Source organism: Stigmatopora argus, chromosome 19, assembly GCF_051989625.1.
Source record: "Stigmatopora argus isolate UIUO_Sarg chromosome 19, RoL_Sarg_1.0, whole genome shotgun sequence".
In the NCBI taxonomy this organism is placed as follows: domain Eukaryota; kingdom Metazoa; phylum Chordata; class Actinopteri; order Syngnathiformes; family Syngnathidae; genus Stigmatopora; species Stigmatopora argus.
Genome location: NC_135405.1, coordinates 10,554,150 through 10,571,137, shown reverse-complemented (window position 1 = coordinate 10,571,137; position 16,988 = coordinate 10,554,150). Strand labels below are relative to the sequence as shown.

The 16,988-nt window shown below is 43.0% G+C and overlaps 2 protein-coding genes across 3 annotated transcripts; one reads left to right on the top strand and one right to left on the bottom strand.

The window, feature by feature from the left end:
• Positions 1–1,652: 1,652 nt before the first annotated feature.
• On the bottom strand, positions 1,653–6,440 carry hsp90ab1 (heat shock protein 90, alpha (cytosolic), class B member 1). Its single transcript, XM_077586883.1, has 12 exons — positions 6,275–6,440; positions 5,161–5,295; positions 4,885–5,091; positions 4,586–4,745; positions 4,366–4,499; positions 3,990–4,298; positions 3,753–3,918; positions 3,483–3,673; positions 3,248–3,395; positions 2,898–3,166; positions 2,287–2,620; positions 1,653–2,218 (listed from the first exon to the last, which is right to left on the bottom strand). Exons 2-12 carry the CDS (start codon positions 5,293–5,295, stop codon positions 2,100–2,102), a joined length of 2,172 nt encoding a protein of 723 aa, XP_077443009.1. The 5' UTR covers positions 6,275–6,440; the 3' UTR covers positions 1,653–2,099.
• Positions 6,441–8,120: 1,680 nt separating this feature from the next.
• Positions 8,121–16,982, top strand: rbm25b (RNA binding motif protein 25b). Of its 2 annotated transcripts, none has more exons than XM_077586881.1 (17): positions 8,121–8,283; positions 8,990–9,094; positions 9,271–9,476; positions 10,005–10,062; positions 10,199–10,359; positions 10,452–10,634; positions 10,709–10,792; positions 13,253–13,512; positions 13,605–13,722; positions 13,781–13,870; positions 14,031–14,104; positions 15,013–15,163; positions 15,331–15,778; positions 15,870–16,150; positions 16,231–16,329; positions 16,406–16,453; positions 16,749–16,982. In XM_077586881.1, exons 1-17 carry the CDS (start codon positions 8,259–8,261, stop codon positions 16,839–16,841), a joined length of 2,484 nt encoding a protein of 827 aa, XP_077443007.1. In that variant the 5' UTR covers positions 8,121–8,258; the 3' UTR covers positions 16,842–16,982. The 2 variants fall into 2 exon arrangements, with proteins under 2 accessions (XP_077443007.1, XP_077443008.1); XM_077586882.1 differs by lacking the exon at positions 8,121–8,283 and adding an exon at positions 8,371–8,535.
• Positions 16,983–16,988: the final 6 nt, after the last annotated feature.

Genomic DNA, 16,988 nt, shown 5'->3' with positions numbered 1-16,988 from the left:
CTTCAAATAAATAACACACTTTCTAAGGGCAGTTGTTTATTTTCTCAAAATGAATCATTTATGAGTAATACATGAAAAAGCAACTTAGAAAATAAAATGTCCCAATTCAACTCCTATTGGGCATTAATAAAAAAATGGTTTATACTTTGTTTGGACTTTCCAAATATCTGCAATTTATGAAAGTTTATATTCAAATTGTTGCATAGCATTTTTTTTTAGTGAAGACAAAAGTTGGGAAATATCCCCTGTTTATCTTGGAACTCTCAAGATGCAAATTTGTTCTTTGTGTTTATAATCTAATATGTGAGATTCCATGTACTAAAACAAAGACAACAATAGAATTGGATTGATTTTGGAAACTTATGCAAATCACCAATCGAGGAAGCCACATGAAAGATCTGGCCTAGGGCGCCACATTATTCCAGGTAAGTCATTATTGGCTAGAATTGGATCGTACCAAAGATCACGACAAAAGCAATTCCGTCGATGTGACATCCACGTTCATATTTAGCGTTATAATCCACCCCTTGCTGACTCATATCTCTTAACGCATGTTATGATTCATAAGCCCGAGGCCGCCATTTTAGCTCTCGTGTGCGGTAACTCAGACGTAAGCGTACAAGTTGTTCACTATGGGGAATTTCCTGGCTGGCACATGAAGTGATCATTGTTACAACATTACAAATTGTACAGGGCCAAAATATCTCCAGATAAAAGTGGTGTAACCTGAGTTTAATAAACTCTTGCCAAGCTCCAGTTTGGGGAAACATTTTTGATTGCTTCACAGGCTTCTGACCTCAATGATTCATTGTTGCTATACATGTTGCATTTTGGTGATGGGAAGTAACAAAAAGTAAAAAAAAAAAGTTTCAGTTTTCTTAGAACTTATTTTTTACTCCCGTGGAGTCGTGTGTTATGTATAATTGTTATTCAAGTTTTGTAGATGTGTAACTAGTAGGAAATATGTCTTAGTTTTTGGTTTTGTTGGAAGCTTTTTTGTTGTTGTACTTTTCAAGTTAGGCATAAGCCAACTAGAATGGAAGGCCGCAAAGGTCACCGAAAGGTGCGCCCGCCCACTGATGAATTGAGGAACCCCCATTACAAAATTAGTACCGATGTGGGTGGGAAAAAAACTGACAATGGTCATATGTTTCCAGACGTGTTAATGCCACGCGGGGAACTTTTAGAGAAACCTGCCACGCACTGTTAATTGTAAAAGGAACAGACATTGTATAAAATGACTTTGCACATTATTGATATCATGGAAAAATGTGCTGTTATATGCCAAATTCTCATTTTTTTCAGCAAGCAAATGTCTTTTTAAACATAAACTCATTGGCACTTTGAAAATCCATAAATTTTACTTGGACTATAGTCTTACAAAATTATAACACTGATAAGAGTATGGCTCATGAGCCAGTAGGTCTATTTTTACTTATAACCATAATTCTCTATAATTTTAGGTCATGTCACATTCATCACTATACAAATTTAGCAACTGATTTCCATAACTTTTTGCTACATGCATCTTTAATACACAACGATCCTTTTTACTGGTAGTACAAGTCCACCTAGTGGCCAATAGAGCAAATGCATTAGTGTTGTAGTAATACTATTGCTTATGGCAAAAAGAGACAAAGCCAGCCAGCATCGATGAGTTAAGTATTGTTTTATTTTCACGTTTTATTTTTTGCAAAACAATACTTGAATACACACAAGCCTGGACTCAGGCAAAAGGAATCTTACAGTCAGTTCTTTCTCCATGCAGCGTGCAGAACTCAGCCAAACCTTCAGACCCAATTAAATGGAATGTACCATTCCCGTGTTCACTCCCCTCGTTTAAAACTCAGTGCAACAGGGTACTCGATAAAAAGAAATGTCCGTCCGGTCACCATCCGCTTTTACAGCAAAAAAAACAAACAAACCAAAATGACTTCTCTTCAATAAAAGGAGGGTCTTGCAGATAAATGCTCTGGAACGAGAGCAACACCGGTCCACCAAACAACATGAATGACTAATCGTTTTAAAGTTACTGCAGTTTAAAGGATGAACAATAGAAACATGAGACCGATTGATACAAATCTGAGGGAAGGGTTGATTTAATCGACTTCTTCCATGCGTGAAGCGTCATCTTCGCCATCACCTTCTAGAGGTGGGATCTCGTCTGGGGCCGATGTGGAGGTGGCTTCCTCAATGGGGACTTCGTCATCGTCGATTCCTGAGGGGGAAAGAAGTTAGTCGGCGAGTCGGAAAATTGAAATGAGAACAAATGCAATGTTTTCTTACCGAGTCCCAATTTGATCATTCTGTAGATGCGGTTGGAGTGGGTCTGAGGGTCATCCAGGGAGAAGCCCGAGGACAGCAAGGCCGTCTCGAAGAGCAAGATGACCAGATCCTTCACAGCCTTGTCGTTCTTATCGGCCTCCGCCTTCTGCCGCAGGGTCTCCACGATGGGGTGGTCGGGATTGACCTCCAAGTGCTTCTTGGCCATCATGTAACCCATGGTGGAGTTGTCTCTGAGAGCCTGGGCCTTCATGATTCTCTCCATGTTGGCCGTCCAGCCGTAAGTGCTGGTCACGATGCAGCAGGGTGAAGAGACCAGACGGTTGGAGACAGTCACCTGCGTGGGGACAATCAACGGATGTCAGGTACGTGTGGCGCGACGAACCGAGGAGGCGTGCGTCAACAGCATGCAATTTGACAATCAAATGTTCAACCCAGGCACTTTTAAGTTAGAGTCACAAGTTTGGTTATCAAAAAAGTCCAAACTCAGCAGGCCCGACTCACCAGGACACGAGTAACGCTCAACTAGGAACCTGTCGCAACAACACAACTAGTTGGGGGAAGTCCAAATGCTTCGGCATCGAGTCCCATCTGACAATTCGGCAGACGCTTACCTTCTCCACTTTCTTGTCCAGTATCTCCTTCATGAGCTTGCAGAGGTTCTCAAATTTAGCCTTGTCCTCCTCCATCTTTTTCTTCTCTTCCTCATCCTCAGGGAGCTCCAGGCCCTCCTTGGTGACCGAAACCAGGCTCTTGCCGTCGAACTCCTTCAGTTGCTGCACGCAGTACTCGTCGATGGGCTCGGTCATGTACAACACCTCGAAGCCGCGCTTGCGGACGCGCTCCACGAAGGCGGAGTTGGCCACTTGGTCCTTGCTCTCACCTTGAACGAGGAACCAGGGTGCCAAAAATCAGAGCCAGATCTTCTCCAATAGTAACTTATCAAGACAAGCTGAAAACTGACCAGTGATGTAGTAGATCGACTTTTGGTTGTCCTTCATGCGGGTCAGGTATTCCGTGAGGGAGGTGGTCTCATCTCCAGACTGGGAGCTGTGGTAGCGCAGCAGCTCGGACAGCTTCTTGCGGTTTTGGGAATCCTCATGGATGCCCAGCTGGATACAACAGGTTAGATTTCAGTGTCATTGCTTCAAAAAAAAGGTAACATTGAAAAATGTGCATAGCTCCTTTCAGCAAGTTACCTTGATGTTCTTGGAAAAGCCTTCATAGAACTTCTTGTAGTTCTCCTTGTCCTCAGCCAGTTCACCAAAAAGCTCCAGGCACTTCTTGACGATGTTCTTGCGGATGACCTTCAGGATCTTGCTCTGCTGAAGCATTTCTCTGGAAATGTTGAGGGGCAGGTCTTCAGAGTCCACCACACCACGGACAAAGTCTAGAGGAATATGCAAATGTTAACACCACCGGCCCAGGAGAACCCCCATGAACAAGGCCACCCAGAAGAGCGTACTCACTGAGGTACTCGGGGATGAGCTCTTCGCAGTTGTCCATGATGAAGACTCTCCTGACGTAGAGCTTGATGTTATTTTTCTTTTTCTTGTTCTCAAAGAGGTCAAAAGGCGCACGGCGGGGAATGAAGAGCAAGGCCCGGAACTCCAGCTGACCCTCCACGGAGAAATGCTGCAAGGATGGAGCGAGAAAAAAAGGATGAACATGTGGCCTCCACGAATGGCGTTAGCGTCCCACCGTACCTTCACGGCCAGGTGATCCTCCCAGTCATTGGTCAGACTCTTGTAAAACTCCCCATACTCCTCATTTGTGATGTCGTCGGGGTTTCTGGTCCAGATGGGCTTGGTCTTGTTGAGCTCCTCCTGGTCAATGTACTTCTCCTTGATCTTCTTTTTCTTCTTCTTGTCCTTGTCCTTGGAGTCATCTTCCTCGTCGTCCTCGACATCTTCGATCTTGGGCATGTCCTCGCCGTCCTCCTTGTCTTCCTTCACCTCCGCCTTTTCCTCCTCGGCTTCGTCGTCGCTGATCTCCTTGTCGCGCTCTTTCTCCACCTAACGCAGCAAAAATCTCGTCAAGATGGCGGCTACACTCCAGACTAAACGCGTAGGCGCTACTTACAAAGAGAGTGATGGGGTAGCCAATGAACTGAGAGTGCTTCTTCACAATTTCCTTAACTCGCTTCTCCTCGACGTACTCCGTCTGGTCCTCCTTCAAGTGCAGGACGATCTTTGTTCCGCGGCCAATGGGCTCTCCTGCGGAGAATAGCGTTACAGTGAATAAATGTCTTTTAATCGAAACTATACTAATGTCGACATTTGTCACAGATTGGCCAACGCACCGTTGTCGACGGCGACCGTGAAGGAGCCCCCGGCGGAAGACTCCCAGAGGTACTGCTCGTCGTCATTGTGTTTGGTGACGACGGACACCTTCTCAGCGACCAGGTAGGCGGAGTAGAAACCCACACCAAACTGACCGATCATGGAGATGTCAGCTCCGGCCTAAAACAATGTCGTTAAAAAGGTTAAGTCGAGTCTCACGCGAAAACGTTCCAAGTGCAACCTCGCCGTCAACTCGTGGCGCACAATTTGACAAACTCAAATTTTTCTTTGCGTGCTTTGGGCAAGATTGCAGATGTACCTGAAGAGCCTCCATGAAAGCCTTTGTGCCAGACTTGGCGATGGTTCCCAGGTTGTTAATCAGGTCAGCCTTGGTCATGCCAATGCCAGTGTCAATGATTGTGAGGGTGCGATCGACATTGTTGGGAATGATGTCAATCTTAAGATCCTTGCCGCTGTCCATCTTGGTTGGGTCCGTCAAACTTTCGTAGCGGATTTTGTCCAAAGCCTGTCAACAAAACAAAGCCAATGTCACGACGTCGTCTAATAACACAGAATGGAGATTCGGCAGACTTACATCAGAGGCATTAGAGATCAATTCCCTGAGGAAGATCTCTTTGTTGGAATAGAAGGTGTTGATGATAAGGGACATCAACTGAGCAATCTCTGCCTGGAAGGCAAAGGTCTCAACGTCTTGCATTTCTTCAGGCATCTGCGAGAACAAAAAAAACATAACAAATGAGGTCAGTGTTTTGGATCTCATGAATAATGACAGCTCTTTGACTTAGCTTAACATACGTTAAAGGGTTTCAGGAACAACTCCCAGCTTTTCTGATCGTCTTTAAAGTGCGTGGAAAGTGTCTTACAATAATCAATTTTAAAAAACTACAAATACCCGTTCGCCCCTCCCTCAAGTTTCTTCAACCAAGTAGCCCTCGTACCGCCCCAGATGGCGGAAGTAGCCCTTAACCAACATGGCGCCCGTCCACACGCAGACAATGGCAGCGCAAAGCACGTGCTTACGCACCAAAACGACATAAAACACAATTCATAGAGAATGTTCTAGTTATTCTTGCGATTCGAAGTAAACGAAGGCTACTCAAACGATTGCGTCGCAGAAATCGCAATCAGTTGAACCGTACGAAAGCTCAAAGCGTCGCTGTCATGTTGTCGAATTCTACGCCGCATCTTTATAGGCAGAAATTGCGTGGGTTAATTCATTGGGAATAGAAATTTTGTAGGGACTCGTGAATTGATGTTAATTACACTGTTGTGACAACCAAAAGCAGGGCAGATGTTACCAGGCAAAACCTTAACATTCTAATATATTCAATTCTATTATACATAGCCTTTTCCCGACCATTTAAATGCCAGTAAAACACACGTAATCTAAATAATATCGACGATCATCATCACCACCCGTTTTATGCAACCAAAGCTCGGCATAACGCCCATGTCTGCAGTGCTGCATCCTAAGACCTTCAACCATACACCAAAACGCTAAATAAAATGACCCGATCGTATATTTAACACATGTTTACAATAATAAGACTGGAAAGAATAATATTAAAAATACTGCATCCTATTAGCTCAGGCCTGGGTCTCATCACATTGATATGAAAAACGTCGCATTTCCCGGTGATCACTACTTTACAGTAATGTATGACCAATAAGTAACATTGCCGACCAACCTTGTTTGTTGTGTTGACTTTCTTGAATAAAATGCAAAGAATCAAATGTCCCCCTCTGCTCTCTGATTGCAGTGAAAAAGAAAGGGACTTCCTCTTAATAGACCGGAATCTTTATACACATGCGTTTCGACTTGGTGCAAGTCATATCCATCCGCGATGAACTGTCGACCATTGATATTACATTACAAGGCTAGATGTCTGATGCCCCTTGTGAGCCAATGGAGACGGACGTCGTCTCTCGTCGGCAATCTTAACATTATATTCAACGGAGGGTGTTATTCGAATTGGCTAGAAGTTGCTTAATTTGTCACCAATGGCCCCCAGCTCTTTACGCCGCTTACTCCACTTTTAGACATCTATTCATATATGTGTGATATCTATGCAATGTAGTATCATTGAATTTAACCACACTTAGCTGTCCTTCAAGCAGCATTGTAGTGACGAACGGAACGAACGACTATTGTTTATACATATAGTTAGTAGTTTGAACCTTACTGCAAGATTTGATGTGCTGCCGTATTTACTACTACTACTACTATATTATTAAATCTAGTGCTGGTTTCAAGTTGTTTATACATCCACTCTAATTTCAGTCTGGCCTTATTTTTGAAATAGAACTAGAATTTTTAATGAACTCCTGAACGCCTCCCTGAAACATTGTTTTTCACATTGCAAATCTTATATAAAGTCATACGTTTCGACTGTGCTGTTGCCATCTAGTGGCATCACAGATGATTCCGCCTTCAATGCGTTTTCGCGAGAAGGGCTGATTTTTAATATCTGTCAAAGTAAGTGATATAAACAATTACACTTTAATTAAAAGAGAAATATACTTGATGAAATCAGTCCCAAACTACTATTGTTCCGGAGTAAATGTGCACAAACAACAAGGCCTTTTTGATCGGAGGGAGGGAGACTAAAGATGGAGAGGGTGTGCTTCGTTTCTTCTAGCACTTTCCACTGTGAAAAAAAACCCGCGCTTTGAATGACGTCACATTCCTGTCAACTGCAGCCCTCATTTTATAGCTGCATCCGACCGACCAAGATAAACAAAACACCATAACGACCTGATAGAATTGCATTAAACAAATAGCTTCACCCAGTTTTCGCTTGAACAACTAACTTAAATGCATCTTCTAAATTTGTAATAGCAATGTCAGTACTGCATATATTGAATCGATATTATTCGTGTTTTCAGTCAGTCAATGCAGACAAAAACAAACAATAATATTTAAAATAATAATAATTTACACGTGTTATACGTGTCCTATGCACCGCAAAACATTCATCAAAGCGGACACAACTGTTAATATTGAGAATTATAATCTTTAGATACGTGAATAGTATATAGTTAACAATGCTGCATTAACTGTATACTCGTAAAGGGCCCTAGCCAAAGAAATACCGTAATGTTCTTTAGTAAATAATGTCATTTCTGTCATAAATGATGTATATTAGTACAAAATAGTTTTACTAAAATTAAATCAGGATATATCATCATGATGATCTTTATTATTATTTTATTCCCAGGACTGTAATATTACCATATGATACAAATTACTTTTTAAGTGCTGTTTGTATCACCTTACTAAACTTCTACTCCCACTAAGTGAGTAAAGGACGGACAATGTCAACTGTATTAGTGACGTAAATCTGAGGTGGTTGTTTTTAAAAATGTCATGTGGTCTTTGTTGGGATAAAAACATGTGAACTCTCCGGGCAAAGAATTATCAAGTTATAGCAATAGATTTTGATTGTTTATGGGTTACAAGGGTTGACTTTGTAATCATGCGTTTTTTTAACTGGACGTGACGTCATCATATCATTTTCCGCGGACTTCCGTGGCACATGGACATGCGCCGTCGCTTTAGTTTTTACGAATGTAGATTCCAGCTAAACATTAAATAATTAATATATCCTTCTGGGATTGGTAATGTTTTTTTTCCAAGATGGATAAAATATTTAGGCTTAAAGCATTACAATTATGGACGCATACCCTGTCAAATTAGGTTCGTTCGATTTGCATCAATCTTTTCTGTCTACTGAATAGTGAACCGAGCCAATTGTAACACCGCCCGGTTGCCAGATCTGGAATTTTCAACCACGCGCACCTTCGACTGCCTTTCATAGCAGCTTGCCCTCGCGTAATAGCGGGCTAGCCTTCGCTATTTAGCTAATCAAACTACTGTCTTTTACGGAGTTTTCGTTTAACAAAAACAGTTTTCACTGTTTTGATCCTTTCACATAAACGCTAGTTCTGGGTATGTATACTTAAGTTGTTTCGATTGCGCTATTTTCCACCCCAAACATTTTACCTTTCTTAACTAACTAGCTTAGCGCATTTTAGCCATGCCGGGTAATGTAGCGTGGTTAATGGTCGCGTATGTTTTTTGATAGGCGTCATCGTTGTATTTCTTCCTGCTGTAATTATAAATACGTAGTTTAAAAGTGACTAAGTATGTTTTCTTGCACACAATGGACGCTGACTCGCATCCAGTTGTTTATTTCCTTAGCTTTGTTAGCAGGTGAAATTGTTTGTGAATCGATGTACGTACATCATAAGGTTAAAGTTACAGGTCGCAACAGGCGAGTTGCTTTTCCCCTTTTGTGAAGCAAATGTCGATTTCATAGTAGCAATCAATTGAGATACTTAATATTTTTCGAATACTCCGCGATCGGACTAAAACTTGATAAGTTTCCCCTATTTTCCAACAGGTGGCTTGCTTCGATTTGGACCCACGATGTCCTTTCCCCCACATTTGAACCGGCCACTGTTGCCTCCTCCTGGGATGCCCCCCCAGTATGCTGGCTTCCCCCCAGGTAACATGGAAACGTTTTCAATATTTTACCCATTTCTAAAATGGGTGAAACTCCCTTCAAAATCTCAAATGTCAATGTGTGTGAACCCCACTCAATTCAAGGATGTAAAACCTGACTGGTAAAATGATCCATCTTTTCAAAAGGATTCAACACTAATCTTGTCTAAATATTTGCAGGAGCGCCAATGATCCCAGTGCACATGGGCATCATGACTCCTAGCCCAGTAATAGTGTCCTCTATGCCGGTGGTCAGCAAACCTCCAGTCCACAGAAAGGACATTTATCTGCGAATGAAAGATGAAGAAGCTGGTCCCACCACCACGGTGTTCGTAGGCAACATTTCCGAAAAAGCCTCGGACATGCTAATCCGACAGCTACTAGCAGTAAGGATTTTACCATCTTCTGAATTCTTAAACTTGTCATTCCAAATGGTTCCATTTCATGGGCATACATTCTTTGGGATAGTCACATATTTGTAAGACTAAATTTGTTTTGGGGATAGTCACATACAAAGTTCCCTCTAATTTTTTGTTTGTCTGGGCAGAAAGACAACCTCTGAGCACACTGAGTACTGGTGTGAGCAACATCATCATTGCTCGCTATGGGCACACACACCAGTATCACACCTGCCATAAGCAGGTGTATGTCTACTACACATAAATGATTTAGTAATAATAAAATGTAACGATTAATATCTATGAATAGGCGGTCCGGCGGATGAGTGGTTTGCACGTCGGCCTGGCAGCTAAAAAAAAAATAAAAAAAAATTGGGATTTTATTTTGTGCGCTCCATATGATTTGCTGTGTGCAGAGAAGACGAGAGTAGTGCGCAATTGCGCACGCGTGCAGCTTAGAGGGAACATTGGTCACATATTTGTAAGACTAAATTTTTTGGGGGCCTCTCATTACAGAAGTGTGGAATAGTGCTGAGCTGGAAACGAGTTCAGGGAGCTTCAGGCAAGCTACAAGGTAAACTACCAGGAATATTTTTTTTCAAAGTGTCACGGGTGTCAATCTTTGATCCTAAAATGTTGTGTGTCCAACTTTAAAATGAATACTGTGTGAGTCAGGTGGCCTTAATGTATTCAAATTCATGAATTGACAGCATTCGGGTTTTGCGAGTACAAGGAGCCAGATTCCACACTACGTGCTCTGCGGTTGCTTCACGAGCTGCACATTGGTGACAAAAGTCTTCTGGTGAGAGTGGATCCTAAAACAGAAGCACAACTAGACGAGTGGAAAGCCAAGAAAAAGAGTGCAAATGGGGTAAGACTTCTTTTGTTCTCCCTGTGGAATCTTGGGTTTAAAATGTGTGCTTCAGAGTTCACTTGCACATTTTTTTCTGCCCGTGTTGACAGAAAATGGTCTCGGACAATGGAGACGATCAAGAGGAGGTTCTTGACGAGGAGACCAAAAAGAAGGACCAAATCGTCAAAGGTGCTATCGATGGATTAATGCGGGAATATGCTGACGAGCTCAGTGCGCCTTCACAGGACGAAGACGCCCTGCGGCGAAAGAGAAAAAAGGATAAAAAAGATGAGGTGCGTCAAGTTTGTAGACTTTTAATTTTTTAATCCAACAAAGTGAAGCATCAACTCTTGACTTAATCCCGCAGGATGACTTGAACGCAATGGATATGGAGGATGACAAGAGAGACCTGATTACCCGAGAGATTAGTAAATTCCGAGACACTCACAAGGTAAAAACCCCTTTTTTGGCTTTGCTAATTGACATTACAGGTTTTTGGACAGCAGCTGATCACGTAGTTCACTCCTGTAGCTTTGCACACTGAGCCACAGTTGACACATTTTGACCATCATTCAGATAGCGCTGTGAATTGGATGTCATTAAAACACACTGCTTCACACTTATTGCAAAACAAAGAATTGTAGATTGTTTGTGCATTTATCACCCACACGCAAGCACACAAACAATGCATGGAGACGATGTAAAGTTACTTAAAAGCTAATCTATTCATTAAACCCCACCATTATGATAGTGATCATATGGTGACTAAAGCAAGATGAATCTCAGAGCTTTGGAAAAAGTTGCGCGGATAGGATGTAAGTATGAGCTTTCTTTTATTTCCTACCTAAACTGGGTGCCCCCCTCTTGGGGACTTGCACAGCGGCAACTGCACTGCACTTTGGCCCGTTTGACCAGCAGCATTTGCACCTATTTTCGGCGCCCTCGAGGCCGAAGAGTGCGTGAACCTGTGCGACTCTTCTCTAAACTGTTGTTATGATAGTGATGATTGTTTAAAGCACAGAGCTTTGTTCATAATCGCTGCAGTAACTGTGGCCGTAGTCCCGAATATGATGCATAATTATGGGGTAATGAGAGAGGGGGGCGTCCTCTCCACAGCAGCACAATGATCTGAAGACTTTGGAGGTACGTGTTTCTGCATGTGGTGATGTTTTGAGGTGTCGTCTCCATTTAAAAAAATAATAATTATTGTTGTTGTTGATGTCTTTCAGTGCCTGACTCACTCTGCCGTAGTCTTAATGCTATTATATCGAGCATGCGTGCAATGAGCAAGTGTTCTTTTATTGCAGAAGGAAATACAGACAAAATCTCAGTTACCCCCCTCCCTTATTTGGGAGAAAGGGAGCTGTGATATCTTTATTTATTTTTTCAGTAGAACAGAAACTGTGTATTAAAACATGTTTCTTTTTCTATACTGTTGTGTATACACGACAGTATAGAAAAAAAATACCAGATTGAGGTAAGAGTAGGTATTTTCATTTGTGCAAAATATTTTTTTAAATCGTGTCTGCCCAATTTAGGACCACCAATATCTTTTAGGGCTGGACAACCTTGCCTTTTCTGCAAGCCGTATTCACGTTAAAGAAAAAATGAAATGGCCACAAAACATGTTTGACATTGGACATTAAAAATGCCACTTGGAATCATCAATGGTTTACCTACAAATGGGTTGCACGTTGATACTTGTGATGCATAATTGGAGTGGCAAATATTACATTATTTTAATTTTATATTAAAAAAAATTGGACCAACTAATCTGATTTTAGATGTTTGTAATTTTCAAGTCATTGAGAGTCACAGGTTAAACCTACCAGGCAATTAAGGTAAGATATTCAATTGGTTAAGGCAATATTTTATATAGAGCTGCACCTAAAAATTATAAGAATGAATTATTTTTTTCAATTTGATTTATTTTTTAATAAAATAAACAAATCAAGCAATTTACTGCGAGTTATGTTTATAGCATCGTGGTCATTATTTTAGCAGTACTTTTTTTTTTTACGTTCAGGATTGTTCCTGTATTTTTGCTAGGTAAGTACCGTAGTGCAGCAACCGTTAACGTATATGTCACTCAATAAGAAATATTCATCAATCGTAACCTTTTGTTATACTAGCATAGCGCTGCATTAGCCCCAAGGCTTGGTCAGCTGTCATGTGCTAGCTTGTCCGTTTAATCAAACAATACCTCCATCAAAAGCCTTGTGTTTAATGCCACTAACGGCAGAGTTGATTCATACGTACGTACGTGTGTGTGTGTGTGTATGGGCGTGTGTGTGCTTTGGGTCGCCAAGAGCCGCCGTGACTTCAGGCAAGGGGTAAGACAGTTTCTCCAATACTTTTGAATGTATCTGTGCCAAAGAATGTTCCAAATGTACTTCAATTTGAAATTTGAAAGGTTGTCTGTTGATGATGCTGAAGCCAAAGCAAATCCCATAACGTGTTTCCCTTGTATACCGTGTGACCTGCTTTCCTCCCAGGCCTAACTTAAAAGCCTTGTAGGGGCAGCGAAGGGCTGAGTCCATAGTTCATCACCTGTAAGTCCCAAACAACTAGTTCAAGCAAAGACTGACGTCTGTTCTTTGTTTTTGTAATTTATTTTTCTCGTGCTGATGAAGGCACTCTTAACCACGGCGAGCCAAAAAAAAGAAGCAGTCTTAATTTACCTTTTTGATTCCTTGTCGTTTGTCGTATTGTGTTTCCAGTGACATCTATGCTAATCTTGGCTCTTTATAGTAAACGCGAGGATTCGTAGCCATTTTGGCTCGACGAGTACGAGCGTAGGAAAGCCACTCGTCCGTTGTCACAATCTGGAAACCGCTAAAGCAAGTTGAGTGCCAACGCTTGTATTGGTCTGCGCCTATCCTCTGAAAAGTGTCGTGCTTTGCCCTGACAGAAAAGGGAGGAGGAGAAGGACAAGTTGGAGAAGGAGCGCCAGGAGTTCGAGCGGGAGAAGCGCGAGCGGGAAAAAGAACGCGAGCGCGAGAGAGAGAAGCGGGACCGGGACAAGGAGAAGGAACGCGAGAAGGAGCGGGAGAGAGAACGGGAGCGAGAGCGAGAAAGGGAGAGGGACAAAGACCGGGAGCGCAGGACCAGAGAGCGAGACTGGGAGAGGGACAGGAGCCGAGATAAGAGTGCCGTTCGCAGTCGCTCCAGGTAACAAGAAAGAAAGTCACAATTTGGTTTATTGGTGAATATGTATTTAAAAAAAGTTCTACATATGCTGACAATGCTTCTCTTTGTCGCAGGGAGCCGAGTCGGGATCGAGAACGAGAAAGGAAACGAGATCAAGAAGATGAAGACGAGGTCCACGAACGCAGAAGGCTGGAACGCAAGCTCCGGGACAAAGAAGCGGCCTATCAGGAGGTAGGAATAGACGCTGGAGTTCCAGCGGTCCCGTCTGACGTCATGTTTTTGCCAACAGCGGCTGAAAAATTGGGAACTTAGAGAGAGGAAGAAAGCACGGGACTATTCTAAAGAAACCGAGAGAGATGATGAACGCCGACGAGAGATGGTGATGGCCATTTTTTTTTCTTTCCTTGAATCCAAAAATTGGTCCTTTTGGTTGGGGCTTAGAGAATGATGAAATGGGAATAAATATAAAATTGAGAACTCACCCAGTGAAACATTTAGTAATAACATGCGCATTATTTGTCATTTCATGTCTGTGTCAGATGAAGGAAGGCAAACGACTAAAAGAGTTCTTGGAAGACTACGATGACGATAGAGATGACCCCAAATATTACAGGTAGGAGAGATTAGAAGTCATTTTCTGGCACATACATAACTTTTTTAGAGTTGCAAATAATCTTTACAAAATAACCCTCAAAATATACAAATGTGCTGTCTGATTTTATTATGCATCTTATTTATTTTTTTAAATAAACATTTATTGAAAATGTATCCTCTGTTTATTGAAGTCATTTACAATGTTTTTGATGGTACAATGTCATCATCAATGTAGTTTCTGATAGATATTTCACGAATATCTCTCTTTCAGTTGCTGATTGTTATATTTTCTTCCCCATTCTCAATTTCGGATGCAAAACAATGCCAGCATGTATTTTTAAAAAGTCGAGACTACATGCATAATAACATCAGACAGTGAAGTGTGTGTATTTTGGGGGTTAATTTGTTTAATGATTATTTGCAACTCTAAAAATGAATTTGGTAGACACTAGTGTTGACAATAATGCATGATTATTTGTGTTTGAAAATATTTATTAATTTAGTTATAAATCAAATAATTGTCATTTGTGTAACTTAAACAATATGGAGGTATTTTAAATTGCATCAAAACTCATTAACTGGCTGTTTTGTACTTCCAAATCTATATGTTTTTATTTGATGTCTTTTTTTGACAGCATTGTAAACATATTGTACTTGCTTGCAGTAATCATGTGCACATAAAAATAAATGCAACACTTTACATGTAAATTTTATTAATGTTTTTTTTAAAGATGGGGAGGGTCTGTCACCGGTTATTAGTCTAGTCTTTTGCAATTTACAGATTAATCTTTTCTTCTGATTGACTGCAATCAAAGACACTGTGGGCCAATTGCTGTCTTTGTGGGCAGACGTGCATAGAAAAATTGGAGAGAGGGGGGAGCTGCAGCCATTGTTCTAAAGGTTGTCGTTACTCGTCGCGTCCACTAGGGGCAGTGCACTGCAGAAGCGCCTCCGAGACCGAGAGAAGGAGGCGGAGGCCGACGAGCGTGACAGGAAGCGGGAGAAGGAGGAGCTGGAAAAAATCCGACAGAGGCTGCTGGACGAGGGACACCCCGACCCAGACGCCGAGCTGCGAAGGGTAAAGACAGCCGCCGACGCCGCCCGTTTCCGGAAATTGTGCGCGCGTGAGACAAAGAGGGATGCGCGTGCGTGCACGTACGTGTGGATGTGCGTGAGTGTCGTCTCCGTGAAGGTCACGTCATCATTCCTTGTGCGTTTACCTCCGCGCCGTTGCTATTGGCCCAGATGGAGGAGGAAGAGGAGGAGCGAATGAGACGGCCTCCCGTCATCCAAGAGCCCGATCCCGAAGAACCGCGGGAACCGCGCCACAGGGCGCACCCGCGGGAGCGGCGAGGGGACCGCCGCGACTACCGCGAGAACCATGGCGTCTATCAAGAGAGACCCGAGCGCCGGGTGCACCACGCTCGCTCGGAGGATGAAGAGGCGGAGGAGGGCGAAGACGAAGATGACGATTATGGCCAGGATGAAGATTTAGAAGTGAAACCCTGCCTCAAACCCACCATGAGACCCATCACGGCGGCGCCGTCCGTGTCGTCGGCCAGCGGCGACGCCTCGCCCGACGCGGCGGGGGACGAATCGCCGTGCGGCATCATCATCCCCCATGAGAACTCTCCCCTCAACGCGCTGCCTCAGGATGAGAACCGACCCAAGATCGGACTCAGCCTCAAAATGGGTGCGTTTAATAGTAAATAAAAACAAATGTCGACCGATACTATCACTGTGCCGCTTCCTATTTTGGACTAGACACAATCTTTTTGATGCAGGTGCGAGCGGAAGTCCCAGTCAGGCCAACGCGGGGGGCAAGCGAAAGAAGCTCCCCGTCGATAGCGTCTTTGGCAAATTCGAGGAGGAGGAGACCGACGAGCAACCGCGCAAAAGGAAGCTGGTGCCGCTGGACTACGACGAGAAGGGCCTCGGCTCGGACGGCGCCAAAGGGCCCAACTCGGAGGAGAAGCGTAAACACATTAAAAGCCTCATCGAAAAGATCCCCACGGCCAAACCGGACCTCTTCTCCTATCCTTTGGACTGGTCCATGGTGGACACGGTAAACGCACGCTCCGTGTATTTTTCTCGCCGTGGCAAGAGCGGAAGTTAACGGCCCGCGTTTCTCCCACTCTTCCTCAGACGTTGATGGAACGTCGTGTGCGACCGTGGATCAATAAAAAGATCATCGAGTACATCGGAGAAGAGGAACCAACTCTAGTGGACTTTGTCTGCTCCAAGGTATTATTATAATTATTATTGAGCACCTGCCAGGCACGCATCTCACTTACTCACCATTACCATTGTATCTTCTCAGGTAATGGCTCACGGTACCCCGCAGGGCATTTTGGATGACGTTGCAATGGTGAGTGTTACACTGTCCACTACCAGCTTTTTACCCACTCACTGCCCACTGTCAGCTCTCTGCCCACTGCCTGCCCAGTCCCTGCCCACGACCAGCTCTTAATCCACAATCCGCCAACTTTCTGCCCAATGCCAGCTCTTTGCCCACAGCCCTCCAACTCTGCCCAAAGCCCCCCCACTCTCTGCCCAAAGCCCCCCCACCACCCAAAGCCCAGCCGCTGTCCTTAATACTTAGTATAATTTTTAAAAACTTTAAACCCCAAAAATAATTAAGTGTTTTGTCCTTTTTTTTTTAGGTTCTTGATGAAGAGGCTGAAGTCTTCATTGTCAAAATGTGGCGATTGCTAATCTACGAAACCGAAGCCAAGAAGATTGGACTAGTTAAATAACCCTTTTTAAAGTAGTAACTTGTTCTTACCTGCTGCTTGGTTGTAAATAGTCAACGTTAAACATTCAGAAACTTTGGGCATAAGAGTTTATTTCAATTTTACATCCTGTTAAACATTACAATAAAAATGCTTTGATAAGAAGTCACT